At 46.0% G+C, this 14,664-nt stretch overlaps 1 protein-coding gene across 2 annotated transcripts; it reads left to right on the top strand.

The window, feature by feature from the left end:
* Positions 1–2,299: 2,299 nt before the first annotated feature.
* gsg1l (gsg1-like) lies at positions 2,300–14,180 on the top strand. 2 transcript variants are annotated; one of them, XM_040191391.2, is made up of 5 exons: positions 2,300–2,879; positions 5,853–5,900; positions 10,518–10,670; positions 11,855–11,966; positions 12,847–14,180. In XM_040191391.2, exons 1-5 carry the CDS (start codon positions 2,591–2,593, stop codon positions 13,199–13,201), a joined length of 957 nt encoding a protein of 318 aa, XP_040047325.1. In that variant the 5' UTR covers positions 2,300–2,590; the 3' UTR covers positions 13,202–14,180. The 2 variants fall into 2 exon arrangements, with proteins under 2 accessions (XP_040047325.1, XP_040047326.1); XM_040191392.2 differs by lacking the exon at positions 5,853–5,900.
* Positions 14,181–14,664: the final 484 nt, after the last annotated feature.

Genomic DNA, 14,664 nt, shown 5'->3' with positions numbered 1-14,664 from the left:
TAAACATACTCAACAAACTCATTCACAGCTTTATTTGAGGAGATTTAAAGCTAATGATTTGCTGGCGTAGGACTAGAAAAGTATTTTGTTGGTGTCTCATACAATAAAATATTTGATCTGTTCTGAGGGGCATTGATCTATTTTAACATTTGAGACCACAAACTCGTATTTAAATGTTTACTGAGGGAACACGTATTCTCATTCTGACTTCCAGAGCAGCAGAGTCGCCCCCTGGTGGGCAGTACAAAGAACACATTAGGTTACTACGTTATGTTACGTTATGTCATAATGTTCAGTTACAACGTTACTGCTTCACAACTTTGTTACAATGTTATGTTATAACGTTATGTTAAAACATGATGTTTAAACATGATGTTACGTTATGTTAAAACATGATGTTTAAACATGATGTTACGTTATGTTAAAACATGATGTTACGTTACGTTACATTGTTCAGTTACATTGTTAGAACGTTATGTTGCAACCTCATGTTACTACGTTACAACCTCAATCATACTACGTTACAACCTCATGTCACTACGTTACAACCTCATGTTACTACGTTACAACCTCATGTTACTACGTTACAACCTCATGTCACTACGTTACAACCTCATGTCACTACGTTACAACCTCATGTTACTACGTTACAACCTCATGTCACTACGTTACAACCTCATGTTACTACGTTACAACCTCATGTCACTACATTACAACCTCATGTTACTACGTTACAACCTCATGTCACTACGTTACAACCTCATGTTACTACGTTACAACCTCATGTCACTACGTTACAACCTCATGTTACTACGTTACAACCTCATGTTGCTACGTTACAACCTCATGTTGCAACATTACAACCTCATGTTACTACGTTACAACCTCATGTTACTACGTTACAACCTCATGTCACTACCTTACAACCTCATGTTACTACGTTACAACCTTATGTCACTACGTTACAACCTCATGTTACTACGTTACAACCTCATGTTGCTACGTTACAACCTCATGTCACTACGTTACAACCTCATGTTACTACGTTACAACCTCATGTCACTACGTTACAACCTCATGTTGCAACGTTACAACCTCATGTTACTACGTTGCAACCTCATGTTACTACGTTACAACCTCATGTTACTACGTTACAACCTCATGTCACTACGTTACAACCTCATGTTGCAACGTTACAACCTCATGTTACTACGTTGCAACCTCATGTTACTACGTTACAACCTCATGTTGCAACGTTACAACCTCATGTTACTACGTTGCAACCTCATGTCACTACGTTACAACCTCATGTTGCAACGTTACAACCTCATGTTACTACGTTGCAACCTCATGTTACTACGTTACAACCTCATGTTGCTACGTTACAACGTTATGTTACTACATTACGTAGCCGCGTGTGTGAAGAGGACTCATTCATCCACCTCCCTGCTCCGCTCATCGACCCTCTGAAGTGCTTCGTCACTCTGGATTAGAGCGAGCATGCCGTACGTCACACACACACACACACACACACACACACACACACATACACACACACACGCACACACACACACACACACGCACACACACACACGCGCGCACACACACACACAGGTTATTGATCTGGGGGTGGAGGCCATAAAAACCAGTGCTGATGGATTGGTGGGCGGTTTGGCCTTGTCTCTGGTCGTTTTCGTGCCCTGGAGTTGCGAGCTCTCTGCGGGCTGATCGATGAAGAGGGCCCCCCCTCCCGTTTCCCATGCGCCCCCCCTCCTCGGTCTGTTGTTATCTCGAGACGTTGAGTGTTGGTGACAATTATTCCATTAAATGACTATTAAATGTCATCACAAGTCTGACTTCCTGTTTGCATCTCTCTGGAATCCCATTGGTTCCTGAAGACATACATCCTTACAAACTGAAGATCTCAGGTGGGAATATGCTTCATTTTCACGCTTTGACACATTCTTCATTAGGACACCTTGGATTGCCAGGTTGTAAACTTACTCAATAAGGACCGTCATTAAACAAGCTTTTTATTTGCATTCTGATGGGAAAAGTCACACAATTAGTATAATATACAGTAATAATACTAACAATAAATAAATAACCAACACTTCTGACTCAAAAATAAATGAATGATAAAACTCCACTGCTGCTTCTCTTTTTTACGTATTCAGAAATAACATTTAGTGGTCGCAAATCTCGGCTTCCTTTTTTCTTCCTTTTTAACGAGAACAGTCCGGTCCCGGTGATGACGCAGGAGGAACCGGGAGAGAGAGAGAGAGAGAGAGAGAGGGGAGGGGGAGAGAGAGGGAGAGAGAGGGAGAGGGGGGCTCTCGTTCTGCTCTCTGCCAGTTGTCGCTGCTCTGTCGGGTTTGCTGGGACCAGGTCTGTCTGGGAGCTCTAGGATCCGGTCTGCGTGTCTGCAAACGGGTCTGGGATGCGGTTCTGAGTAGGACTCCAGACCACCTGTCTCCGCGCGCTGAGGACGAACCGACCCACAGAGGAGACCAGGGACGCGCGTAAATTCCCTCCGCGCGTCTCCGCCGCGCCATGCCTCTCCTCCGCCTCTGACCGCCCCCCGAGGACCATGAAGACGACGCGTAAGTGTCGCGCTCTGCTGTCCGTGGGGCTGAACCTGGTGGCGCTGTTCTTCTCCACCACCGCCTTCATCACCACGTACTGGTGCGAGGGCACCCAGCGCGTGCCCAAGCCCAACTGCAGCAAGCAGCGGCGCCACAACTGCATCGACTACGGCGTGAACGAGACGGACCAGAACAAGGTCCACTACAGCTGGGAGACCGGCGACGACCGCTTCCTCTTCCGCCGCTTCCACACCGGCATCTGGTACTCCTGCGAGGAGAACATCCACGAGCCAGGTACGCTAATGAAGCATCGAGACATCCCGACACAGGTCCTGTGGGTCAAGGGTCAAAGGGGCCTCGGGGTCCGGTTCCGCATCTCGTGCATCATCTGTGGTTTGTTTTCCGTCCCCAGAAGTTTGGTTCAAAGGGTTTAAATCAAAGTCGCCCCCCCACCCCCCACCCCCTCCCCCCATCCCTCACCCCCCAATAAAGATTCAAGTTAATTAGTGTCCGTGCGTGAACATTTCACGTCCACTGTTTATTATTTGTCCCTTTGTTTATTGCTGTTGGTTTCAATGTTCAGGAGCTTCACTGCTGGTTCTCGTGGTGCGTTCACGGGGCTCTTAACGCTGTTGTGATGCTTTAGATTTTCTTATGGAGCTGAAAGGATTATTTGATTAACACGAGAGTAATTGCATGCTATTTAAAAAAATAGAAAGTATCAAACATTTTCTGTTTGCAGTTCTCAAGGCTTCAGATGATTCATTTAAAACCCTTTAACCCTTCAGATAATCCAAATAAACCCATTAAACCAAGCCAATAATCCACTAAATCCCTTTTAACCACAGATAATCCAATAACAACTGTTAGACAACTTAGATAATCAATAAGAACTCATTCAACCACTAAAATAACCCAATCTAAATATGATTGTCCATATTAAAAGTGTTTTAGAAAGTTGAGAAAGGCTCCATACGATCTTCATCCTCTTCATCACAACCTGTTTCATCATCTATGTAGATCGGTGGGTTGGAGGCGTGAGGACTCCTGATTGTTCTCGCTCGTTCTTAATTACATTTCAGATTCCTGGCGAGCGGCTCACCTGCGGGCTGTGAACATTCATCGGCCTCCTCTTAGTTTTAACCTTGGAACAGATGAGTTGTAAGACTTCAGATGAGTTTCTGGGACAAACATGGGAGGCAATTTTTAAATGTGATTATGTTTTAATTTAGAAACGGTGAGCGAGGAAACGCAGAACGAGCCGATGGGAAACAGGAAAGTTTCACTAATTGTTTCTCACTGAACATTTGATTGAAGATGGACGACTTCTTCTCTCTGCAGAGCCCAGGAACATGTTCTGGTTCTTAAAGGAGGAACGGAAATATGAACATTTATTCTACTTAAAGTTACTATGAAAGGCAGTTTAGGACGTCCATGTCTCTTCAGGCTCTCACAGTCTGACCCTCCCAGTCCCCCCGCCGAATCAGCAATGCATTGTGGGTCCCCAGCAGCGTGGTGATGGCTCCCAGAGAGGAGGAGGAAGAGGAGGAGAAAGAGGAGATGGTGCTTCTGCTGCTCCCGGCAGCTGAGCTCTAGTCTGTCCACCGTGGACTGGTCTCTAGTAGAGGATCTGGTCTGTCCACAGTGGACTGGTCTCTAGTAGAGGATCTGGTCTGTCCACAGTGGACTGGTCTCTAGTAGAGGATCTGGTCTGTCCAGTGTGGACTTGTCTCTGGTAGAGGATCTGGTCTGTCCACCGTGGACTTGTCTCTAGTAGAGGATCTAGTCTGTCCACAGTGGACTGGTCTCTAGTAGAGGATCTGGTCTGTCCATTGTGGACTGGTCTCTAGTAGAGGATCTGGTCTGTCCACAGTGGACTGGTCTCTGGTAGAGGATCTGGTCTGTCCACCGTGGACTTGTCTCTAGTAGAGGATCTAGTCTGTCCACAGTGGACTGGTCTCTAGTAGAGGATCTGGTCTGTCCATTGTGGACTGGTCTCTAGTAGAGGATCTGGTCTGTCCACAGTGGACTGGTCTCTAGTAGAGGATCTATTCTGTCCAGTGTGGACTTGTCTCTAGTAGAGGATCTGGTCTGTCCAGTGTGGACTTGTCTCTGGTAGAGGATCTGGTCTGTCCACCGTGGACTTGTCTCTAGTGGAGGATCTGGTCTGTCCACCGTGGACTTGTCTCTAGTAGAGGATCTAGTCTGTCCACAGTGAACTGGTCTCTAGTAGAGGATCTGGTCTGTCCATTGTGGACTGGTCTCTAGTAGAGGATCTGGTCTGTCCACCGTGGACTGGTCTCTAGTAGAGGATCTGGTCTGTCCATTGTGGACTGGTCTCTAGTAGAGGATCTGGTCTGTCCACAGTGGACTGGTCTCTGGTAGAGGATCTGGTCTGTCCACCGTGGACAGGTCTCTAGTAGAGGATCTGGTCTGTCCATTGTGGACTGGTCTCTAGTAGAGGATCTGGTCTGTCCACAGTGGACTGGTCTCTAGTAGAGGATTTATTCTGTCCAGTGTGGACTTGTCTCTAGTAGAGGATCTGGTCTGTCCACAGTGGACTGGTCTCTAGTAGAGGATTTAGTCTGTCCACAGTGGACTGGTCTCTAGTAGAGGATCTGGTCTGTCCACGGTGGACTGGTTTCTCCAGGATCCGACCGGTGATCCATCTCCATCTTTACTTAGTTGCCTGATTAGAGAATAAATGCTTCTCTTATTTTGTTGATGGTTTGGACTCTCGTCTTTCTTTTCTTCCTCTGACACCTCAGTCAGTATGCTGGAGACGGACCGAGCGCCTTCATGCGTGTGTGTGTGTGTGTGTGTGTGTGTGTGTGTGTGTGTTCGGGCTGATTGTGGGTCGCAGGTGTGTGAGGACGTCAGTGTGATGAAGATGCTGAACGTCAGTGACCTTTGATAAGTGGTGCAGTTACTTTACAGGTAAACTCAAGGTCTCCGTTCCATGTCGGACAATCCCAAGACGAGGGACGGTATTTGTTGACATTTGATAGTGTGTGAATGTTGTTGACATCCCTGCAGGTGTTGTTTGTGTTGATACTAAACAGCTCATTATATCGGTGTTGACGCATCAACGGCTTTTATTGGGTTCAACACTAACTCATTTCCTCCTTTTCTCCCCACCTTCCTGTCATTAATCACGCCGTCCTCTCCTCCGTCCTCTCCTCCGTCCTCTCCTCCGTCCTTCCTCCCCGGCCTTCCCTCGCTTCTTCGTCTCTCCGACCTCATTTCACCTCCTCCCGTCTCTCTCAGGTGAGAAGTGCCGGAGCTTCATTGATCTCGCCCCGGCGTCAGAGAGAGGTGAGTAATGGCCGTCATTAGGCAGCGCGCCCCCCCGCTTCCCACCTGTTCGCCAGGCCCAGAAAAAGAAAATATATAAATGTATACATACACATCTTCTCACGGCTTAATTCTTTGAGTCGTTCCACAGAACTCATCTCAGGTAGTTTCTTTGATTGATGGTAAATTAAACCATGACACCATCTTGAAGGCAGCATTTATCAAAGAAAATGTAAAGAATAGTTCATTATAGTAACGAGAGCGCCAAGCGAACGGCCTCGCTGAGCCGCCCTTCAAAGTGACGCTTGGATCTATCAGCTCGATGACGTCATCGGCCTTTGTCCCTCAAAGCGACCGTGAAACCACAGAGGAAGCAACACTCGGGTTTTGCCGTGGCTCAAACGCTCCGCTGGTTTAATATTTAAACCGCGGACTGGACGTCACGTTTTATTTCCTGTCGCCATTGCTGTTGTTGTGAGCTAACCGCCAAGTGGACAAGATGAACCCATTTTTATTGCCTAGTGTTATTTTACACATACAGGAAATTGTTCTCTGCATTTAACCATCGCACACAGTGGGCGTTAAGGCGCCCGGGAGAACCATGAACTATAGACTATAAAACGTGGTGAGATCTAATAACTCAAAGCTTCATCCAAACTCACAATATAGGAAAACTAGAAGAAAAGCCAGCTGACCAATGGACAGCTGGCTAGCTTGCTGACCCCCGTCCTTTAATGCTACACGGGTCACAGCTGTTCCAGAGAGGGAGAAGCTAACTCGCTAGCCAGCTAACCTGAGGACGCCTTCAGTCAAAGCGTCCTCTGCAGGTCTGGGAAGTAGGAATGCCGCCACGTAGCCTCTGACTCTTTGACGCCTTGACGCCTTCATTGAGAACTTACTGATGGACGAGCGAGAGGAAGGAAAGTGACATTTATTAATTTGCATGAAACACGCTCCATCTTCTCCGGTGTGGTGTCACTTTTGATTTATGGAAGTTATGAGAACCTGAACCACGAACAAAAAACACAGAAAGACCCTCAAATAAGTTTTTAAGCCAATTTCGTCAAAGTTGTCAAAGGAAAATCGTGTTTTAATCAACAACATAAGAGGATGTTCACATGAACACGCTTGGTTATATCTGTCATTACCGTCTTAATATGTCGTTAATATGGATGTTAATATGTCGTCTTAGTGAATTCATTGATTTCCTCTCAGCGGACTTTGCTGACTCGACACTTTCACGCACTCATTCTTCTTTTAGTGTTTTCATAAAGTTGACTTCCATAGTTTGCAGCAAAACAAATCAGAATTTCTTCATTTTTATCTGTTCTACTTTACTACTTTTATCTTTTAGGAAACCCTTTGCTTTGGCCTTTATTACTTCTTCTCTTTAACTGATCTTTTAATAAGACCCTTAATGCAGAATAGATCCATGTGTTTGCATCGGGTGCTGAATTCCTCCAAACTGCAGATCGAAGCTCTCGTTGTTCACGTCGACCGTAAAAGGAACATCGCAGCGTCCAGGAGGAAGGGACTGTGGGGCGCCGTGTGGGCGGAGCCTCTATTTCGCTGGTTCTGTGTGTTGGTGCCATCTGGAGGGGGAGGGGGGCGACCTTGCCTCCCACACAAGGATGTGTTAATCTGTCTTCCTTTGAGTCTCACACAGCTGCTCCTGGTTTCTTAATGAAAATACCCAAACAAACAGGACAACAGTCCGGGGGGGTGAGGAGGCCAAAGTCCTCCGTAGATCTGACATGTGACTTGTTAACCGTCCGTCTGCTGCTGAATGCAACTCTTTATGTCTTATACTTAATAGGAATAGTTTTAAAGCTGTTCTTTTTGGATCTGATCGGTATAAATCCAGAGTTCTCTCTCTTTTAGCTCTGTGTTTGGTCTCCACCAGTTCCTAAGGGACACACTACACCGATTCAAAAAAGAGACAAATATTTATTTATTTTGGTAAAAGGATTTCTTCTTTCTTTTTGTTTTGACGCCAGGAAATAAAGATTAAACCAATCGAGACAATTATTATTTATTCAATGGTTTTATCAAACCACGGACACGTGGATATTAAACTTTCCATGTTTAATAAATACGTTTCATTTCAGCTGTGTATCATGGCGCATTAGCGCACAATGCTAAATTAATGATTGGATTATTTAAGCAATAAAACAATTAGAAACAACATCAAAACAGAAGGGTAAGTGGGCATTAATGATAACTGCCTTTTGTAGACTTTGCTGGTGGTATATATATATATATATATATATATATATATATATATATATATATATATATATATATATATATACTGAGCTGCATGGAGTTAAAGAAAAGGAAGAAGTGTCACATTTGATCTTTTGTTGTTACAGCAGCTTTCTGAGGAGTAAAAAGTTGATTGAAACAAACTAGAGATTGAAGGAACAAAACAATATTCAACGTGCACCTTGATGATAATGAAAAATAAAACCTCTCGCAGCTGAAAACTCTGGTGTAAATATAATTAAATGAAGAACCGGTGTGACATTAAATCAGCGTGTATTACACTCAGAGATAATTCCATTAACTAATTAGTCAGCAGACAGGAAATTAATCAATCCAGAACAGATTAATGGGTTTAATTTCTCATTTGAAATGTTTTCTCTTTTAATTCATTTAAACCCTTTGAGGTTTGGTTTAAATGAAGACGTTTAAAGTTTGAGCTCAAAAGGGAAGATAATTGATCACTCCTTAAACAAATCAAATTATTAAGCAGCAGTGAAATCGTCACAGTCATTAGTTGACTAATTGTATTCATTAGAAGTTATTTAAATTAGTCTTCTGATATAATTCAGCACCCTAAATCCAGCTTTTAATGCATTAATCAGGTTCCCTGTGGGGAAAAATCTGAAATACTCTACGTTGTTGACGTTTTGGTAAACCCTGAAAGAAGGAGTCAAACGCACACGAGAGACAGAAAAAGGTCGACATCACGTGCGCACACACACACACACACACACACACACACACACACGTGCATTCAGAGAGTGATTAAATCTGTAATTATGTGGCTCGGTCTGATGAGCTCATTCGCTCCCGTTCGCGTCTCCTATTTGCTGTTTAATGAAGTCTCTCGTGATACATATTCAATAGCGTTGCGAGTTTAAAGCCAATAGTTTGATTCAACTAAACGAAATGTGCCGCTCACCAGAAACCGAGAGATTACTTCATTAAAACTCGTTTTAAGGCACAAACATGACACAATGCTAACGCTAGCTAATTAGCACCAAACACAACTATTGTTACAGCCGTTCCAGTTCATCATGAATGATGAGTCATCGCAACCCGTCCAATAGTGGTTAAGACGTTAAGAGCGTTTCAGCCGCAGGTCTGTAGCGTTTCTCTCAGGCTTGTAGCTTTGTGGTTCATTAATGAATATATATTATTATCCATGATTTTGCCTGTTTCAGATCCGTCTATGAAGTCTGTTGTCACGCTGCCTTCATGGTCCAGTGGGAAACACTGTATTTGTCACTTTTCTACCAACGATAGACAACAGACTATTGTTGTTTGTTTGATACTAAATTATTAATCATTTCCACCGCCTCTGATTGGATGGCTTTACGGAAGTCTCCTAGCAACCAGCGATCACATGACTGATGTCCTTATCCGAGCCCCTCACCCATCTGATATCCGGCCCAATAACACGGCCCATTAAACACTGGCCTACATTAATAAGCAGGTTTATTTATTAGTGGAGACCTTCTAGTTTTATACCAACCCATAGCCGCCGCCTCCTCCTCCTCCTCCTCCTCCTCCTCCTCCTCCTCCGCCTCCTACGCCTCCGTCGACCTCCTCAAAACTAATTATATCGGAAATGTATGTTGATAAGCTGCATTCTCTCTAATGGCCACCAGGGCGCGGCTCTTATATGAGCGACAGTGAGGCTGACAGGGAAGCTTAAATCCCATGATGTCATTATTCTCTCAGACAAACGTTTAATTCATGAGGACACATTAAAGCAAAGACGTTGAGTTTTATCGATGAAGCCTAACGACACGTCAAACGCCAGCGAGTCTAGTTACAGGTGGTTAGATAACGTTGAACTCAAAGCCAGACAGGGATTTAGCCGCTATTACATGTCTGCAAAAAATAAACAGACGAGAAGAAGAGATGTGTCTTCTTTCTCCGTCAGAGTCGTCAGAGTCTCGTCAGGGGTTTCAGGGTATAAATGGAGGGATGATTTAAATTCCCGAAGGACAAAAACACTACAAAAATGCAAATTGAATATCCACATTTTTATGAGAGAGCGACAGCAGCGGGAGAGAAGGTCGACAGGGACAAGGTCAGGTCAAGGAAGACATTTAATAAGGAAAGGGAATAAGTGAGGACTTGATGGGTGGAGGGTCCGTTACTGCAGTAAAAGCTGCCGAAGCTCCTTTGAGTTTCTCCTTCTGTGAAACGTTTCATATTTGTGTGGCTTTTGTTGCACGTTTTCGTATTTCCCTCAATACAAAACAGTCCGTATCACATCGGAGACCATTACGTTTCCTGATGAATTACAAAATAAGAGCTCAGTAAAAGGCTTTAAGCGAGAGCTCTCTGCGGTTCTGGTTCAGCATGAGAAGCTCCGCCTCCTGCTCTGCTACCTGTGTGCAGGTGTGCTGTGGCTGTCCGTGGTGTCCGAGGTGCTCTACATCCTGCTGCTGGTGGTGGGCTTCAGCCTCATGTGTCTCGAGCTCTTCCACTCGAGCAACGTCATCGACGGACTCAAACTCAACGCCTTCGCCGCCGTCTTCACCGTGCTCTCCGGTAAGAGGAAAAGGGGGAGGAGTAAGAGGAGGAGGAGGCGGAGACACGGGGCTCTCTGAGCCAACTTCTTGTGTAAGAGGTTTAAGAAGCGAATCCTGCAATCCTTCCAGCGGATGACCTCTGACCCTCAAAGCCGTTATCCTCAGGCCAAGTGCAGAAAGTGTGTCACATGACGTCCACCGCTTCACACCCCTCCTCCTCCTCCACCTCCTCCTCCTACTCCTCCACCACCGCTTCACACCCCTCCTCCTTCTCTTACTCCTCCTCCTCCTCCTCCACCTCCTCCTCCTCCACCTCCTTCTCCACCCCTTCATACCGCTTCCTTCTCTTACTCCTCCTCCTCCTCCTCCTCCTCCTCCTCCTCCTCCACCGCTTCACACCCCTCCTCCTTCTCTTACTCCTCCTCCTCCTCCTCCTCCTCCTCCTTCTCCTCCTCCTCCTCCATCTCCATCTCCTTCTCCTACTCCTCCTCCACCGCTTCACACCCCTCCTCCTCCTCCACCTCCTCCTCCTCCTCCTCCTCCTCCTCCACCTCCTTCTCCACCCCTTCACACCGCTTCCTTCTCTTACTCCACCTCCTCCTCCTCCTCCTCCACCTCCACCTCCTTCTCCTACCTACTCCTTTGACGGGTAAAGTAAGTGATCAGTCATCACGCAGCACCGATCGATTTCTCGTGAGTCACCCGATCAATAAAGGATATGGATACATCCTCGTTAAAGGTACAGTACATCAAACACGCTAATGAGCGAATGAGAGAGAGCGGCGTTAAAGCAGCACTACCCTGAGTGTGTGTGTACGTCACGTGTGTGTGACGGGTCACCACAGGTGTGTGTGCTTATAGTCAGTGTGTGTGTGAAGCATCGAGCCACACTCAACCAAGCTGCTGCCGATTCACGGTTCACCGTAAAGACACCGTGGTTTCTCCTCCACCTCAACGTCCTGACGGAGTTTTTAGACCTATGGGTGTGTGTGTGTGTGTGTGTGTGTGTGCGTGTGTGCGTGTGTGTGTCACGTAGGTACACAAGGTCATTCACCTGTTGTGGCTGTTTACATTTTATATTTATTCTTACCTGTCGCCAATGTCCAAACCAACATACAACATGAAGGTGACCTCAGTGGAGCTCACCGAGTCATGTGTGTGTGTGTGTGTGTGTGTGTGTGTGTGTGTGTGTGTGTGTTGCAGGTCTTTTAGGGATGGTGGCCCACATGATGTACACTCAAGTGTTCCAGATCACCGTCAGTCTTGGTCCTGAAGACTGGAGGCCTCACAGCTGGGACTACGGCTGGTCCTTCTGGTTGGTCACACACACACACACACACACACACACACACACACACACACACACACACACCTTTCCTTCAGTCTAGGGAAAAGAAAACATTTTAAGATTCATATTTGCATCTGTGGCTCCAAAATTCCCCAAATATGACGTTACAAGTTATATGAAACTTGTAATACAAATTAATAATCACTGTCAACACAATAAATGAATCCCCGTTGTTTATTAAATACACCTTTGAATGTCTTTCGTTAAGGAGGAAAATGAGGATTAAAGGTAACAAAGGTGGATTTTCTCGTTCGGCTGGAAGCTTCTCATTTAAAAACCTCGAGGAGACACTCGGCTCGTTATTGTAATAAAATCAGCAGCAGCGATGAATCTCAAGCACAAAATGCTCCTTGAGATTGAATAAAACGTTTAGTTTAAAGCTCATATTCAGCCACAGAAAACCCGCCAATCACTTCTGTTCTGTAACAGTTATCTGGTTGTGTCGTCAACTGAAGTTTATCAATTCGATCATTTATATATTTGGTTGGTGATTCTCTCATTTATAACATTTAAAGAAAATGAATGTTCAGACAAGTCATTAAAACCAGTCATTTAAATGCATCGGTTAGCTTCCTGTCATTCTAGAATGCTAGAAAAGTTGTGTTTGTACCAACACGAGAACAAAGAAACTGAAGTCTTTAAAGCTTCTTGCTAATGCTAAATGCCCTAAATGCCCAATGCTGAGATGCTAACCATCCGAGCTTCGCCTGCTGCGATCCTCCAAATAATTCATTCCAGGGTCGGACCAACCAACCATATGAGTAGAAACCTTCACTCTTCTTCTTCTTCTTCTTCTTCTTCTTCTTCTTCTTCTTCTTCTTCTTCTTCTCCTTCCCTCCCCAACCAGCATGGCTTGGGCTTCCTTCACCTGCTGCATGGCCGCCTCCGTCACCACCCTCAACTCCTACACCAAGACGGTGATCGAGTTCAGGCACAAGCGCAAGCTGTTCGAGCAGGGCCTCCGCGAGGAACAGAACTACCTGGACCAGGAGGCCTTCCACTACTTCCAGGACCGCTCCCTCCAGTCCATCTCCAGCGCCGTGGAGGTCTACCCGGGCCACGGCGGAGCCAGAGCCGGACTGCTGGTCTCGGGCCCAGTTCCCGGTCCGGGCCCCGGCGCCGGCCGGGGGAAGATGAGGGGCACCTCGGCCTCCGCGGACCTGGGGGAGAACACGGACTCGCTGGGGGAGGAGCAGTGCTGAGGACTCTTCTTCTTCTTCTTCTTCTTCTTCTTCTTCTTCTTCTTCACAGCGGCCCTGGCTTCCTGTCGGAGGAGGATTAGGAAGACGGAGAGGAGACGAATCAGAGAAACACACGAACCAGGCGGACATGTTCTTTATTTATTAACACAAAATCTATATGAACTGTGACTTTGTGTCGATCTGGGGATTGAGATCCTTGGTGGGCGGGAGGAAGGTGATCTCCGGGTTAAGTGGATGTGCTATGTGTAGTATTTCAGCGTGTTATTATCAGCATAGATGCATTGAACGTGAGTCTGGCTGCCTGGAAGTAAAAGATTCTCATATATAGCATTAATAGTAGACAGCTGTTCAAATATCTCCTATATTTCCTGTCGGGTAAAACGCGTCGCTGGATGAACGGCGACATCGGGGGACACGTCCACCACCTCGTGGTTAGCAGATCGAAACGTGTAGTTCGTGGCACAATTCAGACGGAATAGTTTGTGTATTTGTTTCTGCCCGTTGACCTCCACACATTTAGCGAAAGGGGCGGGGCTTAGCCTTTCTCATCGAGGTGTCGATCATAACAGAGCACATACGGTTCTAAAAAGACACGCCATTATTGACATGATCTTAATTTCAATGACCACATCTGGCGCTTCTTCGTTGGGAGTCGAGGGTGCCGGATCAAAGGAGTTAAAAGGCTGCCTTTTATTTTTATAACAGGAGAAACATGTTATATTTATGTCATAGATGTATTTTAAAACCAAAAAGGCATCAGCCGATCGTGTGGGTGACAAACAAAGAGTTTGGCATGTCGTTAAGTGTTGTGTAACTTTGTTTTTGATCATGAAGTAGAAAATAAAAATGAAAAGGTGAGAGGACGTGAACTAAATACTACACGTAGCACCGAGCGGCTGAACAAGGCCGCGCCCTATTTACGACGCTGAATGTGAAAACTAGTGTGAAGAGATTAAAAGCTGCATGTCATGTTCTCTCCTCTGAGTTTGTGTTGTTCATGTCCATCCAAGCCACAGAAAAGCCTCTTTAGTCCTTGTATTAGTAGTGTTTAGTGAAACAGGTTTGATGGGGGTCAGATGTTGTATCTGTAACACAACGTCTCCCTGGACAAACACACACATTCATAAGACCGATGAATAAGTTCTTTAACGGGACGGCGTGAAGGAGAAGGAGGGACCCGATGAGCCAAACGCTCCTCCATCACACGCGTCTCACATGGACGGCTCCGGGCTGCACGCGTTGCGTGAGGTTGGGGAGGTCACATGACTGACAGCTCCATCACCCAGAGGTCAGTGGGGTCGACCCTCTCTGAAAGCCGCCGTCCGCTGCAGGGGAACGTTGACCCCCGACCTCTCTGAGAATCATCGGCAGAAAGGCGGCGTGTGGGGAGGTCTCGGGGGCGCTTTGCTCGGCCCGCCTCATAAATCCTCACGAGGTCACATTTCAAACGGGGAAGAGCGAGG

This window comes from Gasterosteus aculeatus, chromosome 11 (genome assembly GCF_964276395.1).
Source record: "Gasterosteus aculeatus chromosome 11, fGasAcu3.hap1.1, whole genome shotgun sequence".
Taxonomy (NCBI): Eukaryota; Metazoa; Chordata; class Actinopteri; order Perciformes; family Gasterosteidae; genus Gasterosteus; species Gasterosteus aculeatus.
Note: the sequence above shows the minus strand (reverse complement) of the source record. Positions and strands in the feature narration are given on the sequence as shown.